Source organism: Antrostomus carolinensis, unplaced genomic scaffold, assembly GCF_000700745.2.
Source record: "Antrostomus carolinensis isolate BGI_N321 unplaced genomic scaffold, ASM70074v2 scaffold25546, whole genome shotgun sequence".
NCBI classification, from domain to species: Eukaryota; Metazoa; Chordata; class Aves; order Caprimulgiformes; family Caprimulgidae; genus Antrostomus; species Antrostomus carolinensis.
The window spans coordinates 4,114-23,560 of record NW_010320231.1 but is presented as its reverse complement, the minus strand read 5'-3'; the positions used below and the strand labels follow the sequence as shown (position 1 = coordinate 23,560).

The following is a 19,447-nucleotide window of genomic DNA, read 5'->3' as shown; positions in this document are numbered from 1 at the left end:
TGAAAAACCTGTCAAGATGGCTTTTACCACTCAAATTGTATCACATTAACAAATATGATACAGAATATTGACTAGTACATTATTCAGTATTCCCATAACAATGTAAACTAAACTAGTTTAATAAAGAAAATATGTTTCTTTAAAACATCACCATGTACCATGGCACTGACTTGCTAATTTTCAAACTTTGAAATTAACACAAGGACTGCCTGCCAATGAATTAGGGAGGCTCTACTGTACTTACAATTGTAATGTCCTCATTGATACACTTTTCTCTACAATTTTCTTCAGACTGTATCGCATGGGAATACAGCAACTACACTTAACTATGTCCTGTTATATATTATAATTAGTATCCTATCACTGTTTTATTTATTCAGATTTTCTCTTTCAGAATATTATATATTCAGTTTAGCGTTTGATGTTTTTCTCCTATATAGACTTTTCTATGCAGCATGTAATACCAAGTGAAATTCAGCTCTGGTGTATTACTCTGATATTTAATGAAAACCTATTTGTCACTTGATTTTCCAAATCAAAGGATAGATTATCCAAAAAAAAATCACAGACTACATCTCCGCCTCAAGTAAAAAATCAGAAGCTTGATTCATTTCCAACTCCCAATCTTTTAATATAATCAATAAATCACATGGCATTTCTGATCTGAGATGATGTTTGTCAAGTCTAGATCAGTTACCAGTTCAGTGCAACTCCAATACTTCTCCAGAAAAAAAGACAGCATATTATCATATTCAATTAATCAAGTTGACAACTGTGTAAAAATCTTACTGGTCTGACATCTCCACATGAGTTGGTAAATTGCCGTGCCAAGCCAAAATCCAGCATATAACACTTCCTACAGGTGCTAGGAAAACGTCCCATTGCGAAGTTGGACTAGAAAGAAAAAGAAATACAGATAGATATATAGATACACATATATATACAGACACACACGTTTCAATATGTACATGTATTAATGCAGTAACACAACCATAGAGAATCCATGTTCTACTTCTCTGTCCTTCCGTATTTTCAGTTCTACTAAACCCTATTAAATTTGAAGAAAACATTAAGAAAAATCAGACATACAACTTAGCATACCTGAACAGCAGCCTATGTGGTCCAAAGAGATTGTTATCTTATGTCGTCACTATATTAATTTTTAGCAAGAATTTTTGTAAACACGTCACCCACTCACATATTGATTTGGACATTTCAAAAAACTACCAACCTAGGAGCTAACAAGTTCACCTAAACAAAGGCACTAATATCATATATGCAGAATACAGAATAAGGGGTGCAAACTGCCTTTTCCTTTTCAGGGGAGGAGGAAGAATGAGGTTTAAAACAAACAAACAAACCCCACCAAAGTAAACAAACAGTAAAAGCTGGAAACTCCAAGTGAAGATATACAGAGGTAATTCATGTTGAAAAACCTCATTACATTTTCTCATTTGCCTCTACAGATTAACATTCCATGTTATCCCTTTAAGAAAAATTCTTCAGTACTGGTAGTTTATGATGTTTGAACATGTTGGCTGATTCCATCCAAGTCTCTCCCCAACGAATCTCCTTAAAATGGATTACATGATATTAAAAAAAAAAAAAAAAAAAGCTAAAAAGTCCTGTGAAATGGAATTGATACTACACATTTGAGCAATCTGGAAGCTTAATGCAATTAATTCTAGAAAAACTACTTTTCTTATTCCATTAAATGAAACAGCAGTACTGTTCTAAAATCTGAAATTCATAGCTGCTTCAATGGCAAAGGTTGAGGGTAAAAACCAATTGAAACTATGAATTGAAATGAGTGTGATCAACATTATTTTAAAAGGAACAGAATTTCAGCATTGCCTAATCATCACGAGGCAAATAGCCAATCAAGGATTTCAAGATTTCAGTTCAGCACAAAGCTTGCTTTTAATGTAACGTATCTAGATGATAAAAGATAAAATGGACTTGTATTTTCAAGTCTAGAAAACTGCATGCTGGAAAGTAATCCTGCTTACTTTTGCATATGTAAGTCACAATGTTAACTCCTAAAGGGGAAGAAAAATTCTTTCTTTTATGAAGCTCAGATTGCCTCACTCTCCTATTTATCCTGGCTCAACATTTAATTTTCTGGGGTTTTTTCCATCCCCTAAAGCATTCTATATTTCCATCCCATAGACTCCAAGATACCGCTAGATAACAAGATGTCCCAAATCCATCCTGACAGCCATAAAGGACATATTTCCCATTCAAAATTTGAATTGTTTTCATCATTAAAATCTTGCGCTCCAGCGACCTCCTTCGCACCTATTTTATTTGACATTAACTGCCTCTATGTCCTTTCCCTATTAAATTAAGTCTTGGGGATGGGCAGGAAGCATACAAGTTTTATAAAAAGTTGCAAGGTAGAAGTGATGAAAATGAAAATTCCCTAATGCACAGAAACTTATTCATCTGACAAGAAGTAAACATCATTCATCCGACAAGAAGTTTAGCTGTATATGCCAAATACAACCAGCCATATTTGTGTCTATTAGAAAACATAAGATTTGCTTATTTTTTCTCATTTACAAATTTTGAAAGTTCAGAGTTCTAATGATATTTTTAATATAAAGTAATATTAAAAATAGTTGATGTGATTTCAGGAATAAATTCAAATTAAAAATAAAAAAGAAAAGTGTGACGCTAAAAGGAAGGCACTGTCTTAATGAGATTTGAACAACATTCATTTTATTATAATTGCACAATCATAGAATCATAGAATGGTTTGGGTTGAAAGGGACCTTAAAGATCATCCAGTTCCAACCCCTCTGCCATCAGCAGGGACACCTTCCACTAGACCAGGTTGCTCAAAGCCTCATCCAACCTGGCCTTGAACACTTCCAGGGAGGAGCAGCCACAGCTTCTCTGGGCAACCTGTTCCAGTGTCTGACCACCCTCACAGGGAAGAATTTCTTCCTAATATCTCATCTAAACCCACCCTCTTTCAGCTTAAAGCCAATTCCCCTTGTTCTATCACTACCTGCCCTTGTCAAAAGTCCCTCCCCAGCTTTCTTGTAGTCCCCCTTCAGGTACTGGAAGGCAGCTATAAGGTCTCCCCGGAGCCTTCTCTTTTCCAGGCTGAACAGCCCCAACTCTCTCAGCCTGTCCTCATAGGAGAGGTGCTCCAGCCCTCGGATCATCCTCGTTGCCTCCTCTGGACTTGTTCTAACTGGTCCATATCTTTCTCGTGTTGGGGCCTCCAGAAACTGGACACAGCACTCCAGGTGGGGCCTTACGGGAGAGCGGAGTAGAGGGGGAGAATCACCTCCCTCGACCTGCTGGCCACACTTCTCTTGATGCAGCCCAGGATACAGTTGGCCTCCTGGGCTGCATGCGCACATTGCCGGCTCATGTTGAGCTTCGCATCCACCACCACCCCCAAGTTCTTCTCTTCAGAGCTGGTCTCAATCCACTCATTGCTCAGCCAGTATTTATGTTTGGGATTTCCCTGACCCCGGTGCAGGACTTTGCATTTGGCCTTGTTGAACTTCATGAGTTCAATAGAACAACTGAATAGTTTTCTCTTACAGTCTGTCTTTTCTTTCCTTGTTTGTTATAAATATATTATATACCAAAAATTGCTTTTGAAATTCTTACAAATACACTCTATAGTTAGTATCTATTATCTTAGATTTATTAAGTGATGATATCAATGCCCATTAGCCAAACTCATTATATCATATCCCATGGCAAATACTCTTGATTGCATGATGCTACAGATAAGAGCTGGAAGTTTTAACTACAGAAAATTGCAATGAGGCCTAAGTAACTGGAGACAATGATGACAAAGATGGAAGTTACTGTTGTTGCAATCCAACATTAGTTAATGGAAAAAAATTCTGCCCTATCTGATGAATAAACATTCAATTTCCTGTCCCTTCTCATTTTTTCATTTTAACATCTAGTATAGAATCTATTCTTATTTATGCAGCCATCTAATGATTACATGAGTATATATTACTTGCATGTTTTGACTTTATGGGTAAACTTACCGGTTTTATGTCCCTGTGCAAGAATCCCACAGAATGAATACTTTCAATAGATTCCAAAATCTGCTTCCCAAGCCGCAGAGTGGTGCTAATGGTGAATGTTCCTCGAGACTGACTCCGACGCAGGTCTGCCAAGTTCCGACCCTGATCGGAAAAAGGATATTTTAATAAAGAAATACTAATATCAAGATTCACAGATAGCATAAAATCTTCCTATTTCTTCTTTTGTTCTTCATGGTTAACCACAGAATTATTACCTATTTTCATATGCAAGGATAGCACATCTCACCTAAATGTAATGAGTATATGTCCCTGAGTATCTCCAACATTAAATTTTGACTCTTATTTTTGAAAATATGGATCTCAGTATCTTTCTACTCCTAAATAACATGGACCAAACTAATCTCTATTAGAAGACTAGAACATACACTATTAGCTAATGTTGCATCTGTGTCACACTTCAAAAAAGGCCACTGGGAAAATGCTCACAAAAACGTCTTTACACTCTAAAGAAAAGTATGTAATTTATTTAATTACACAGTATATCTTAGATGACTTAGCCAAACAGATGAAAAATATAGGATGCAGGAAATGCACCCCCCCATGACATCACAGAACTGTTGGTCTATCAAAATAACAGATAACCAATAGTATGAACGAGAGCACACTTCTTTTTCCAGTATTCATATTCACCAAGCTGACAGAGAACAATAATCTCATAACTTTAAGTCCTAGTCACCCATTTTAGCCATTTTCACAGGAACAAATCTTTCAGTGAAGTGAATTAAGTGTTTTCTTTTACTTGCAAATGGTATTTTTTCCACTTTCATCAAAAAAGCCAACAAAATGCAGACTAATATATTTTAGACTATCTTCAAATTAAGACTTCAAAGGAACGTGAACTATCTCAGAAGACATCAAGTTCACTGTTTCAACAGTCAGGTCTTTCTGAGGATGCAAACCTTCTCCTTTCTGAGAGAATTATGGAAAGGATATCACAGGATAAAGATATAAAGATATGCTCAATTTATGCGTTCATGATCTCCAAGTGGTTTTTTCAATTCATCATCATCTAAAATTTTACTGGTACTTTCATAGATGCTTGGCTAATAAACCAAAACATACAAGCAAACTTTGAGCTCTGTTGATACACTGACCTGCAATTGCATGACCACATAGTTAAATCTGTCATTCCTTCCACATCCAATGAATCTACACACATGATCTTTTCCTGAAAGAAAAAGAAAGAAATCAGCCATTAATAATGAAATTCTGTGGTTTATTCCTTTAAATACCTAGCAAATTACTGGAAGAGATAGTTATATTTCTTTAGAGATCTTTAATAAATTAAGCCCTGCACCCCCACAGTTCAACAGCTGTAAAACCAATGTCAGTTCTACCCATAAAATATGCAGCCCTACCACAGCTGTCACTCTTCCCTATGAAAACATACATGGCAACATGCCTAAACGTCCACAAATTTGAGACATTTTTGATTGGGAAAAAGTTACTTTCTTGCAAAGCTGATGGCTTGTTATAGACAACATTCCCAGTCATTATTGCTCTTTTTCTATAAGTTGCAGCTGCCACAATGAAGGAAAACAGCAGTAGTTACCTCTGGGTCACGTTTTGTATTAAAAAATTGTAGAATATATAATTCAACTAATACGATTTATTAATATCTTTTTCTAGAACATGATCCTTGCTGTCTAGCTATAAAAAAAGAAAGGGTCCAAAGAAGGGCAATGAAGCTGGGGAAGGGCCTGGAGAACAAGTCTTATGAGGAGTGGCTGAGGGAACTGGAGTTGTTTAGCCTGGAGAAAAGGAGGCTGAGGGGAGACCTCCTCGCTCTCTACAACTACCTGAAAGGAGAGTGTAGAGAGGTGGGAGTTGGTCTCTTCTCCCAGGTAACAATCAATAGAACAAGAGGAAATGGCCTCAAGTTGTGCCAGGGGAGGTTTAGATTGGATATTAGGAAAAACTTCTTCACCAGAAGGGTAGCCAAGCATTGGAAGAGGCTGCCCAGGGAGATGATGGAGTGACCTTCCCTGGTGGTATTTAAAAGACGGGTAGACAAGGTGCTTAGGGACATGGTTTAGAGGTGGAATTGGTAGTGTTAGGTTTATGGTTGGACTCGGTGATCTTAAAGGTCTTTTCCAACCACTATGATTCTATGATTCTATAAAAGACAAATTCAGCTCAGGTATACTGAAGCAGAGATAAAAGAATTGTAGTAGTTAAAAAAAAAATTACAAAAAAATCACAGTTTGGTTTAAGCCCATTTTCTTTAAAGCCTTCTCCTGTCCTACAAGCAAACTGTGGAGGAGAAGAGGGCTGGTCAAAAATAATCTCTTTACTATTTGCAACTTTAAGTCAAAGCATAAGATTCCCCAGGTGAATAGAGAAAAAGGCAAGCCAAAGACTGCAGGAGCAAAACAGAAGTGGAATGAATGCAAGCTCACTGTCATTTTGGTATCTGTGTTCATTGACCTGGAGAGAAGCTGGGACCCCTTATGACCCCAGTCTACAACAGAACAGGGAACTGTAGGTTTTAAGTCCCTCAGGGCATTCATCTTCATTTCAGACACCAAGGAAGCTACAGCAAAGGGAAAGCTGATGGTCGCCAAGTGCCTGGTAAAGCTGTGTAAAATTTGTGCCACTCAAGGTTTTTTTCATTAATTTCTTTACTCTTAGGATTACCAGGATGTCATAAACAGAAAAAAAAATAAGAGATAGGAGAAAAGCAATTAAAAAATTCAAAAAAACATTACCGCTAGCTACAAGTGTGGGGGGAGTTTTTGTTACTGCTGCACTCATAACTCCATCAAAACGTTAGAACTTGGCCCTACAGCTTTTGAGTATTCTCACTTCACTCAACAGAAGAGTGGTTGCCTGTTTATTGCTTCCTCAGGAAACTCCCTGCCACATATAGTTAAAACAGGCCCATTTAAACAACGAAAATGGTACAGGATTCATCAAAAGAAATTATTTTAAAAGAATTATTTTAAAAGAAATCTCTACAACTTCTGCAAATATGTAAGTACTAAGCTGTAAGTATCACCGCTTTTCCTCCACTTTTTCCTTCCACCATTTGTTTAAGTAAGACAGGCAATATTACAGACAATGTAATTTTATGAAGAAAAAGGATTTGCAGTAAATTTGTCAAGATGAAATTTTGCATATTCATTGCTGCAGTTTCCAGTTAATGAAGCCTCATCTCACATATTTATGATTCATCCTGCAGCCACTGTGAGTATGCTGAAGGAATATCTTCAGAGAAACAGACAGATTTCATCTGACAAATTCAGTAAGAACTCAGGTTGGCCAGAGTAACCCTATTTTAAATGGATTGGCAACTCCAGTTGTTTGGTAAACTCTCTGAAGATTAACTTGTACAAAAATCTGAGGAAACGGGAAAGGACAGAAGTAGTGCCTGTACACCTTATTCAAATAGCATGATCCTCTGCCACTCCAGTATGGCCATACGCAGCTACTACACCTTTGTAGATACCTTCAGTTCCTTTCCCCCCAGTGAGAAAACAGTATTTTCTCACACCTGAGAGCCACAGGGCTGGGGAGCAGGTGAAGAAGATGGTAATAGGCTGCAGTGAACCTTGAAAAGATTCCTAGGGAGGGTAGGAAGCCTACATGCCATTCCTCAGGCTGCAGTGTATCACTACAGCTAGCTTCTCAGCCTACACCAGGTGCAGCCCATCACTAAATTGTGCCAGAGAGCTGCAAATGAGTGAGGAAGAAGGCTGTAAGGTTGTGTGAGACAGAAACCAAATGAGCGAGTCTCACTCTCACTGAGTGAGATGTGATAAATCTGTCTTCTTCCATCTGACTGTGGAACAGATGGCCTAACAACATTATTAAACAAAGCAACCATCTGTTGCAGCAGATTTCTTTAAAAAAAACCCCAAACAACCCAACAATAACAAAACCAGAATTTTAACAGTTAAACAGTATTCTGATAACAATAATTAGGAGACAGCATCATTATCGGGGGAAAAAAAATTCAAAGATGCAATTGATGACTAAGCTGTAATATACGGCCGTATCAGTGAACATACTTCTGCAAAATTAAGAGAAAAGTCATACAACTATGCACATATTTAAGCATGTTTTGCTAGATCAGGGTCTTAAAAAGTTTCTTTGAAGTTTTTCATTGCATACCTACAAAGTTATGACTCATTTCACCCCTGCAATGAATGACCACACTGTTTTAATTTTCAAAATTTCTGAAAGCAAAAATAATTAAAAATAGTACATCCCTGCACTTCTGCCAACAGCCATTCCCATTTCAGTTTCACAGTTTCTGTGAAATAACATTCTAATTCAGAAACATGTGAAAGCTTGTTTATAACCTTGAGAATGTGCCTAGCTCTAGTAAAGACTGGAAGAGCTGTTTTGCTGGCTTGAGACATATTACACTTGTTTATTTAATTCTTTCCTAAAAGTTGGTTTCTCCATAATTTTCCCAGAAACTCTACATGATAATAAATATATTTTTTAAAAAAATCACATCCACACATCAAGAGAATTCTGAATGACACTGTCAGCTCACTTTCTCTCATTACATGCTATTCATAGATCAAATTTTCCAAATATTTGCAAGAAAAACTATTTTAATGACAATTACATTCTTTCCTCTGATTTATATCCAAGGTAACTAGAACACCTTGAAAGTAAGAGAACATAAGCCCTTTGAGAAAAGGATAGTAATTATATACATACATATATATACACACACATGCCAAAAAAGGGATAGAAGAACAAGATAAAAGTTGGTCACAGAGGATGTATGCTATTAGAAGGTTGTTACAAAAATATCCTAAAAGAACTGTTTACAATTTCACCTGGTCTAAATCTGCATTAAAAAAAAAAAAACTTGTCAAAAATAAGAAAAAAATCTACACGGTAAATGAAGCATTTTATAAAAAATATTCTTCAAGAAGTAATGATAAAATTGTTTTCCACTTCCCATTTTTGTCAATTTTTCTCGATTTTTTTCTCTGCTTCAAATTTTTAGCTCTTGCATACTGAAAACTTGGGAAGGTAGACAACTTAATGGAAGTGCAGTTACACTGTAATGTTCAACTTGCACAGCAACGACTAAAGGTCACTTCTCGTGTTACTATCATGGAATCACCAACTTTTTTTTTTTTTTAAAAACTATGCAAGAGAGTAAGAGATAAAAATTAAGAAATGATATTTAGATTGTTTTCTTGTAAGGAAGGTTGTCAGAAGAGCTCCTTCTAAAGATCTAACACAAAATCAGTTTCAGTTATATAAAAAATTCTATTGTTTTCTCAGAGAAATAATATTGAGAAAATAAATAACTGAAATATAGGTATTTAGATTATACATTATTTAGATTATTTGCCTCAGTTGTTCAGGTGTTTCATTATTCTGTTATTTCCATCGAAACAGCATTTCCCATGATTCAGTACAGCCAGAGACTCTTCTGCAGGAAGACTTGGGTTGTTAAAGGAATTATACTCCCAAAGGAAAACCAGTAAGAAAGTTATAACTTCTGTAAGGCCCTATGGCAATTATTCACAAATCAAATTTTTATTATTTCAGCAAACATTTTTGGTTTTGAAAAATAGGTTAAAAAGTTTTTACTAAGAAAAAATAATTTTTGTAACATCTTAATTCAAACTTCACTATACTTAAATCCACAGTAGAAAGTTATAATACACTCCAGTTATGCAGTCATATATAAGGCCATGTTTTTACAAATACATTGGCATTGTAGTGCTACCAAATTCCAGTATTTTATTTCAGTTATTACTATTTTCTTTATTACTTTAGCTGCTTCACCTTTACTATTTTAAAGAGTCTGGTTTTTGTTAAAAATAGAATCAAGCTCATATGTGGGGGGAGGGGGGAAAACAACTTGGAAAATTTGAAAAATTTATTATGAACATTTAAAAATCCATGAGTTACAGAGTATTTGTTTCTTCAAAACTCACTATCTATAAGATAATTTCTTTCAAGACCCCCGACAAATGGTTTCTAAATTTATGACTGGTAATACTGAAATTTACTATTAATTTCTTGATGAGAAACTCTGAAATTCAAACAAAGGTAATATGCAGTCCCCGAATCTCCTTCCTTGACTATGTAATACTAGATGTTTTTGTGAAATTCTTTAAAAAAAAAGATAAACATAGGAACAGTTTGTTAACACTGTAACATGTGACATGTTTGCCCTCTTAAAACTATAGAGGCTGTCAATTTCTGCTGCAATGTGACCTTTACAGCAGATTAGGTAGCACCATATGTCATGCAGATTTTGTTTTATTCAAGCTAAGAGTTTGGAAAAATGAGGCTGCTGGCAGGGACGGATGTATTAGTCAAAACCTTACAGATTCAAAAGATTTTTTTAAAGAAAAAAGTTACCCTTTAAACTTTTTTAAAAAAAAAAAAAATTATGTTGCGAAAAGCAATCAAGAGAAGCCATTGCATATTTCTCTGTATTGAAAGCTTCATACATTAAAGTATTTAAAGGTACATCAGAAGTAACTATTCAAAGCTGTGATTCTGAATGGTCAAGGACCTGAACCCTAAAAGTACTTCAGGACTCTACATGCCAATAATTTTTTTTTCTACAAGTTACAGTATTTTAAAGTTGGGTTTTTTGTTTGTTTGTGGGGGGTTTTGTTAAATGTTTCCCATTTCAACATTAGAATTATTCATGGCAATACTTTCAAAGGCAAAGAAATAAAAACATTCTTATTCTGGATTCTATGTGAAGGACTTGCAAATATTCAATACTAAATAGTACAGAAAAAAAAGAGATCATCTTAGAAGGGGAAATAAAAAGCTAACAGCAACAACGAAGTCTAGAGAAAAAAAGGGGAAGACACTAATCCAGAATAAACTATAGTTGAGTACAGGTGTTGCAACAATTTAATTTTTTCTTGTTCTTTTTATTTTCATATCATCCTGTTTCAAATAAAAGGTTCATTGTAGCAAAACTTTCAGAAACTGAAAGAGCTTATATTCCACTTTTAATAACCATTTAGCAATAACCTGCAGAATATTTACCTGGGGAATATTTACTCAAATGATTAAATAGAGATTATAATGAATTTTTAAGAAAATACACTGACATTCTACTTCTGGCATACTCAGGATACAGCCCTACCTTGCAGTTTCTTCAACACAGCCACTTCCATTTTCAGCACTTGCTTTGGCTGCTGAGCTGATTCGACCTTCAGTGCAACATTTTCCCGAGTAAGCAAGTCCAGTGCATCGTAAATTTCTCCAAATCCTCCACCTCCTATTTTCCTCAACTATATTGAAGAAAAAAATAAAGAACAAAAACAGATTTAAAAGACAGAAGAAAACAAAGGAAACAAAACATCAATACTTCTTTGTACTGCCTGCCATACTGCAAACATTGTTGTACTACCAACACATTATAACATAATATAATCATATCCTTCAGTACGTAAAAGAGCTACTGAATAATCTACAAAGGTATGGTTAACCACAGTTCGGAAGAGAATCCTAGGAAAACAAGCTAATACACCTGATCTCCATCTGCACTAAACTTCCTGTATTTAATACAAGAAAAGAGTGCACTAGCATTCCCAGCATGAATCTGACCAAAGTCAGCATGCTGAATAAAGTCTTTCCTCAAATAGTCACGTACTACCCAGAGACCTTCAAATACAAATGCACAGTGACATTTTTAAAATGTGTCATCTTTCTTTTTTTTTTCTTCCAGAAATACGCATACCAAATACTAAAGGTATAAAAGTTCTTGGACTTACTGAAACGAGACAGCATTTTCGATTATATGCAGTGACTTACACATAATAGCTAAATCATAAATTATAACAAATGGCTAAGATTATCTTTAAATATATACTTTAAACCTTACTCACATTTCTTTACAGTTCACCACTACCATTGTTATTAACGGACATACTAAGGAAACTTGAACCACTGAAAGTTTCATCTGCTAGGAAGAGGTAAAAAGAATGCTCCTGGCATTTTAGTTTCCACTACATTCAGAGCAAACATTAATAGTTGTGTTTTCGCTCTGCTTTAAATGTTCACAAGGAACAGAGACTTATCTGGTTTTCAGTATCAAAAATGTCAATGTTCTTTCATGTAATGCTTTCATATGGAGATGTATCCTGAAGCTACCATTGTAAAGCTGATAAAAGAGAAAGGAGACAAAAAGAACTTATCCTAAGATATATAAAATATTCTATTTTTACTATATTTTACCTTGAAAGAACTGACACAGTTTTCTAAATGGCCTTTGAACACATACATTTGCTAACGTTATATGATTACACGGTATTAAATATCACCTAAACATTCTGGGGAACTAAAGATCAGCAATATGCTGACCTATCTTCAGATTCTGAAAATAAATCTCATGTCTCCTAATCCAGACAATCAGCCATCTGACTGCGAAGGAAAAACATTTTTTAAAATAGCCTAGACCCCTAAGAATAAGGAAGAAGGCAACATGCAAAATGCTCACATAGCTTACTTGCATTTTTCAAGTGATATCACATGAACTTTTTACTCTGTATGATTACAATACTCAATATTTCATCATGAACTTTCTGTCCTGAAGATCTTTCACCATAGCAAGCAACTGCTATTTCAATATTCTTAAGATGAGGAAGAAATGATACGGAGCACTACCTACATTGCTCACTTCTGGCCAATTCATTGCCAACTCATTGCCAGCTTTAAGAAGATGCATAGGATAGCACACCACATTTTCAGATCCACAGAAGGAGCTCACCTAAATATCTGCTTCAAGTGCAACACCTGTTGACTGTAAATTCACACAGGCTGTATACTTTCTCTGAAGCAGAGTAACATGCATACTACCAACACAGGCTTAAGCCTGTTACTCTTTAACCTACATGTTTCAAGAACTTAACAAGTTCAAGTACAGAGTATCACAAATCCTGAATAAGAAGTTTGTGTCTTCAGTGACTTGCTTAAGGTACTCCTCAGTTAAGAATCTAGGGTTAACTCTGAAATAATGACAAATTGTGAGAAAGAGAAACCTTTCAAGTCCAATGAAATACTCAATATAATTTGCTTACATTCAGAGGTATTTAATATATGCAGAGTGTTGGTCTTCACGGAAAGCAAAGAGATCTGTCATCTAAACATTGTGAAAAATAACAAGTTTAAACAGGATTATATATATGTATATATTTTTAAAAAATAAAGTATCTGTGTATCTGTATATCTCCTGAAGATGTAGTTTCATTACTAATTTGGTCATTTTAAGTCTGTACTTTTCCATTCCACCTCTTGGTCTGGTAATGCTATTATCTTACCTGAGCTCTGAGCTATTAACAGGGCTCCGACAGTTAAACAGAGACACTGATCTGACCGTAGTCTTCACCATAAGCCATAAATTTTCAGTATAGTACAAGCACAACAGAGACAGTGAGAATGCATGGTGAAAAAGGTGAGAAGCAGAAAAGGAAAGAGGTGGCACAGTCATCCTTACCCCTATATAAACTTATAGTAGTTTATCATATAACTTCATTTACCAGCTTTGAAAAATAGCCAGACTGAGAAAGACTGCCACTGAAAGGTTTTATTTCTGCCTGTGTGCTTAAAAAAATTTAAAAACCCAAACAAACAAAATGAAAAAAACAAGCACACTACCACACTAATAAAATAAACAGATCAATTTCTATCCTCAGATAAAGTACACCAGAATCATTACCATAAATCCAATAATGACGTCAGTCAGTAATTCCAGGCACAAAGGAAGCTCTCTTTGATTGTAGGAAAAAAAAAAAAAAAAAATTCCACACCCTTTGTCACTGGGTCAACACACTACATTCAGCAACAAGCCCATGTTTTCCTTGGTTGTCTTTTTCTGTCAATGTCCCTGTAGAAGCCTTTCTCGTTGCTTTTCACATCCCTCACCAGTTTCAACTGCCAGCTGAGCTCTGGCTTTCCTATATATTCATCCCAACACACGGAGGCAATGTCTCCATATTAATCTTGGGCAGCCCATCCCTGTTTCCACCTTCTGTTCGCTTGCATTTTGCTTTTGAGTTAAGACAGAAGTTGACTGTTCAGTCATACTGGCCTCCTGCCACATCTGCTCAATGTCTTTTACCTTGACAAGGACCATGTTGCTGTCATTTACACCTGAACCACATTCTCCCATTTTGTACATTAGTTTCAAGCTTCTCTTCTTTGCACACAGCATCTCACACCCCAAACTCATTCTCTCCATTCTCTCTTCCACTTCTATCTCTTTGTATGCTTCAAGTCTAAACAATGCAATTTCCTACATGTTTTACCTTGGTACTTTCACTTACACTGTGAATGACGTTCCTAAATCTACCTAAAAACAATGATGATTACAATCAGGTCTCACCAAGTCAGGATTGTTATAAATGTTTCAAAGGCAAAAAAGAGGGATGAAAAAAAGCACTGACAGAGGATAAAAGCAAATGCTAATAGATACAGAGATTAGTAGAGAGTGAGTGTCACTGAGGAAAAAATATTTTATAATGCCTTTTCTATGCTTACTTTTCAAAATAGAATCACCCTAAAGAATATCTAGGTTAAAATTAAATTTAGCAGAGTTTTTAAAAATATTCATGTCCACAAAATCCAGGTATATTTTCACAGTTACAAAGACCAATTCTGGAAACTGCAATTCAGCTGCAAATCTTTACATAATTTCCAGAATGTGTACTTTTATTTTCTTAAACTGGTTACAGCAAAATAATCTCATGCAATCATACTACAGAACTGCCACTCTTCAATGGGGCGGAAAAAAAAAAACAGGATATTGGGAGAGTTCCACAAGAAGCAATCAGCAGCACTAGTGACAATTAGGGACAGCATTCATTGTCACCAAAACTTCAAAGTCCACTGGTTTACACCACCTCATCTTTCTACACAAGGCATTTTTAAGTACTATTCTTCTTCAAGAACACTAGCAAAAAACTTCAATGCTTCATAACCTAACAGAACTTTATGACCCTAACTAATTATGTTAACATATATGTCAAGCACTAACGAATTTTTAAAATTTGCATGCTATTTTCTTTCACTGCCAAACTGTCCTATGAAATCCTGAATTCAGAAAGAAGTATATTGCCTTAGATACCATCAAGAAATCCTTAATGTTTGCTACAGAAATTAAGAAATTGAAGAGTTATCCATAGACAATATCTGTCATTCATCTATCTTTAATACTTGATTTGGAAAACATACAAGTTAAAACATATAATAATCTGAGATGAACAACAGCCTACTCTCAAAACCTTTGAAAACACACCAATCTGATCATAATTCTTCATTACATAGGAAAGAAAATAAATGAAGAAAACAAAACTACTGTTGTACATATCAGACAACTGAGTAGTCTTGTGGATAGTGATACATTAGCATACTGTTATGTATTTATAATGCTATTTTATTCAATTTGATTCAAGAATATGCTTTCAGTTTTCACTTCACTGCCATATTAAAATGCAATATAAGAAGGTATTTTACAAATACTTACGCTCAAAGATAGCCATTTAGGTTCTATTTACACAAAAGAAAATATAAAAGCTTCCTATACAAAGCTACTATCAGCTTCCTGCATTTTTAAATAAAGGACAGAGCACAAGATAGTTGAAATTATTTTCTCTATATGAATTTGAAATGAATAATGAATCTGCATCTTCTAATACAAGCAAAGATGGTGCAAAAAATAGTGATTCAGTATCCACTGACAGCCTACTAAACACACAGAGATACCCAAAATATTCTATTACGAAGTGGCTGGGGCTTTTTTCTTCCCTCCCCACCTCCCCCTTTTTTTTTAAACCTCAAAAAAAATCCACAAGCAAAAAAAAATTCTAAAGTGATCAGGGGAATGGAAAAGGAACTATGAGAACTCAGTCTGTTTTTCCCAGCAAAAATAGTTTCAAATGTATACTATTTCCCTCTATATGTAAATCCAATATATGAACACCAAAAGGGAACAGAGTTATTTATGGTAAAGCAAATACTGGCACACAGTCGAATGGATATAAATCAGCCAGAAATATACCTATGCTACAAAATATAATAAACAAAAATAATTTCTAATTGGAAGACCAGGAAGATCCTGAAAGACCTTCCTGTAAGAAGTAACAAATCTTACAATCCAACTAGTTTCAAGAGGGTGCCTGACTAATTTCCAAAATGAACTGACATAATCACTGGCTGATTGGATTCAATATACTAACAGGACTCTTCCAGTTGTGCTCTAAATAGGCACTAATTCAGGATTTAAAAGCCTTCCTAGGTCCTTACCAGAAAAAAAAAAAACACCTTAAATCCATATAACTTCTTCTTAAAGTCCTTTCACCATTTAATGTAAGTATTAAGTAAACTACACCTCACAAGAACATTGAAACAGATTTCAAAGTGCAAACTACATCTTCTTAAAATCATGTTTTAAAGAAGAAAAGGAACTGCGGGAAGGCATACTCACCACCTTCCATCTCTCTTTGACCAAGATTCCCACACTGAGGATGTCAGGCTGCTCCCCTCCTCCACTCATTGCAACCTCCTGATGTGATGGAACTGCTATGCAAAGTCTATGTCAGTAGAAACCATCCAGATCCCAGGAGTGGCTTCCATTTAACCAGTGACTGCAGAAACAGAGCAGAACATGGGATCTCAATGATTAACAGAATAACATGAAATACAGAAAATGTTGTGTTTCGCACTTAGCATTGTAACTAGCTTTTCTATCCCATAGTGACTTATGTTGCAATTCTAGACAAACAACTTTGAGTGCAGAAAGAAATTTAAGTATATTCTTCCTTACTTTTTTAACCTGCTTGCTCTCAAACCTCCAAGTCCAATCCCAAATAGTACTAATCAATGTAAAAATTTTCAGAGTTATATTCTGCAGGCAGTTTCAAATTGCTGTAAATCATGATTACATTTAAATTTAATTTTAATAATAACTTTAAAAATCTAATTAATAATTTATTAATTATTTAGTTCTATAATTAATTTATAATAATAAACTTAAGTAATATTAACCAAAAAACAAAAAATTAAAACCAGATACTTAAATTGGAACTATAATTTAATTTATTGCATTGCATACAGACTATTCCACATTTTACAATGTGTTTCACATAGCTAGGATAACTTATGATTAAATATGTCTAAAGTACAATTTTGTTGGTTTATTTCAGCGTACAAATAGCTAAAGAGAAAACAACTTGTCTTGGGTAACTCTATCACTTTAATTTTTTAATTTTCTGGCTTTAGGCAATCATCTCGAAACTGAATTTTATATAGCAATATAAAAATTTGTCTTTTGGAGATTAACCCATCCATAATGGCTCCCACCAGCAACTACTAAAACCAATTAAAAGCTTATCTCAATTGTTTGAAGCTTTTCTAGAATTTTGCTTATTTGTTACACTGGTATAATTATACAAGTGTAATTCTTTGTGCAAACTCTTTTATCCAATGATAAGACTTTGCAAAAGTGTATTTGCTTTGGGTTTATTTCTATCACTTCCAAAATAGCATAAACTAAAAATGAGAAGTTCTTTTCTCCCTGAATCAACACACAAATGGTATGCAAAACTGGTACAACCATTCTGATTTAAATTAACAATATGCCCTTCCATGTGGACAAATGCCAAGTTTGCTATTAGAACTAAATTATGCTTTTTAAAAACAACCCACTGCTTAAATGACCTAGCTTTTAAGATAGATATTTGTTTGATATGACAGTAACTGTAGGGTTTTGTTCACATTCTTTCATATTTATTTTCCTTATTTCATTTTATGCCTTTCTTGCTTTAATTGTAAATTCTGACATTTAAACCAACTCCAAAGAAAACAGGCTCCTCTGAAGAAAAATTAATCTGGATTAGCTGAAGATCTCAAATTAGAGTGGAGTATATCCCTGTAAAAGAGTGTTCATTCAGAATATGTAGCTTGAATTGGTTTAATTCAAACAAATGAAGGGAAACCAAATTAAGGTTGTATATTCTGAGTAACAGCATCCACCCTGCAATTTAATCAAGTTAAACTAAACTAATTTAAATTCTGCTGGTGCTGGTAAATTCTCCCCTGCAGATAAGGTCAAAATTCTAAAGAGAACTATAGTGATTTGTGTGAACACCCTTAACATTACTAACCACTGACCATAATTACTGTTCTTTCCAAGAGAATTATCATAACACAGTCAGGAACTAAGTAAGTCAAAGAGAAAATGAAATGGCACTAACAAAGGGGAAAAGGTCTGTTTCCAAAATTACGTGCTTAGAGTATGTACAGTGATTTTTCCATTTGCTCAGATCTCTGCTTCCCCTTCCACCACCCCCCAGTTACATCAAAGTAAGTGGTGCTCTTCACTAAGTAATATGTTTACTCCTATATTGGGACTTCAAGGGCTTTGTTGTTTGGGATTTTTTTCTGATATCTGCTTTAAAAAAGTGATGGAGGAAGTATTCATCTCACTGGAGCAAAATCTAAAACTGGCAAATATGATTTTGCTAAAGCTTTCAAACAAGCAAAATTCATCACCTGTAGGAAAAGTAGATGCTTTATTAAAGCAAAGATACAACAACAGTGGTTTTAGATTTTTATCTTAATACTGGTAATCAGCCTTTATCTGATACCTGATTTGATACTTTTTAGGAAAAAAACCCCAAACTTTTCAAATTACAATTTATAGTCACAGCTCTGATAAACATTTCTGAGAACTATTCATCCATGGATTCTTAAGCATATTAAGAGAGCATCAGTAACTGGCCCAGAACACAATGGTACAATACATGGATCACAGAACCATCCCACACTTTTAGAATTATCATAGAAGTACCGTATTACTGTAGATAACATCTGCATGGCCTGGGTAAAAAAATCTTCATTTATACACAATCAAAGTTCAGGGCCAGGAAGCTTGAAATTAGCCCAAACTTCTACCTAATCAGGCTACATAACTTCACTCCCTTCAGTGAATTAGCACACACTAATATGTAAGAGTCCAAATGATCAAGAGTCCCCTATATTCAGTGGTAATATGTTCCAGTACGTCCCTTCCCTCACAGTAAGCATGACTTGCTTTGTTTCAAGGTTTAATCTGTCTAATTTGCATTTCTTACCACAGGACGTTGTCACAATTTTGGAAACCAAATTCCACACCCAGTAATTTAACCTCATTTAAGCATCTAAACACCTTTTTTAACCTCCTCTAAATTAATAAATTAAGCTTTAAGCTTCCTTCCTATCCCACAGGTCTTTTATGTGGTCCTCCTTTGAAAATCCTCTCCTTGCTCCACATTCTTCTTGTGGAATGGGCAGCAACAATGAGTTAGACACCAACACTGAATTACACTCAGTCATACCAATACCTAACATGGAGAAAAGATGATTTATTTCTTTGT

At 35.0% G+C, this 19,447-nt stretch overlaps 1 protein-coding gene across 1 annotated transcript; it reads right to left on the bottom strand.

The window, feature by feature from the left end:
• Nucleotides 1-789: 789 nt before the first annotated feature.
• Nucleotides 790-16,587, bottom strand: LOC104526162 (tau-tubulin kinase 2-like; the record flags this gene model as incomplete). Its single annotated transcript, XM_010169541.1, has 5 exons — nucleotides 16,519-16,587; nucleotides 11,179-11,326; nucleotides 5,180-5,253; nucleotides 4,026-4,166; nucleotides 790-894 (listed from the first exon to the last, which is right to left on the bottom strand). Coding segments are annotated over exons 1-5 (537 nt in total), but the record flags the coding sequence as incomplete, so codon positions are not given.
• Nucleotides 16,588-19,447: the final 2,860 nt, after the last annotated feature.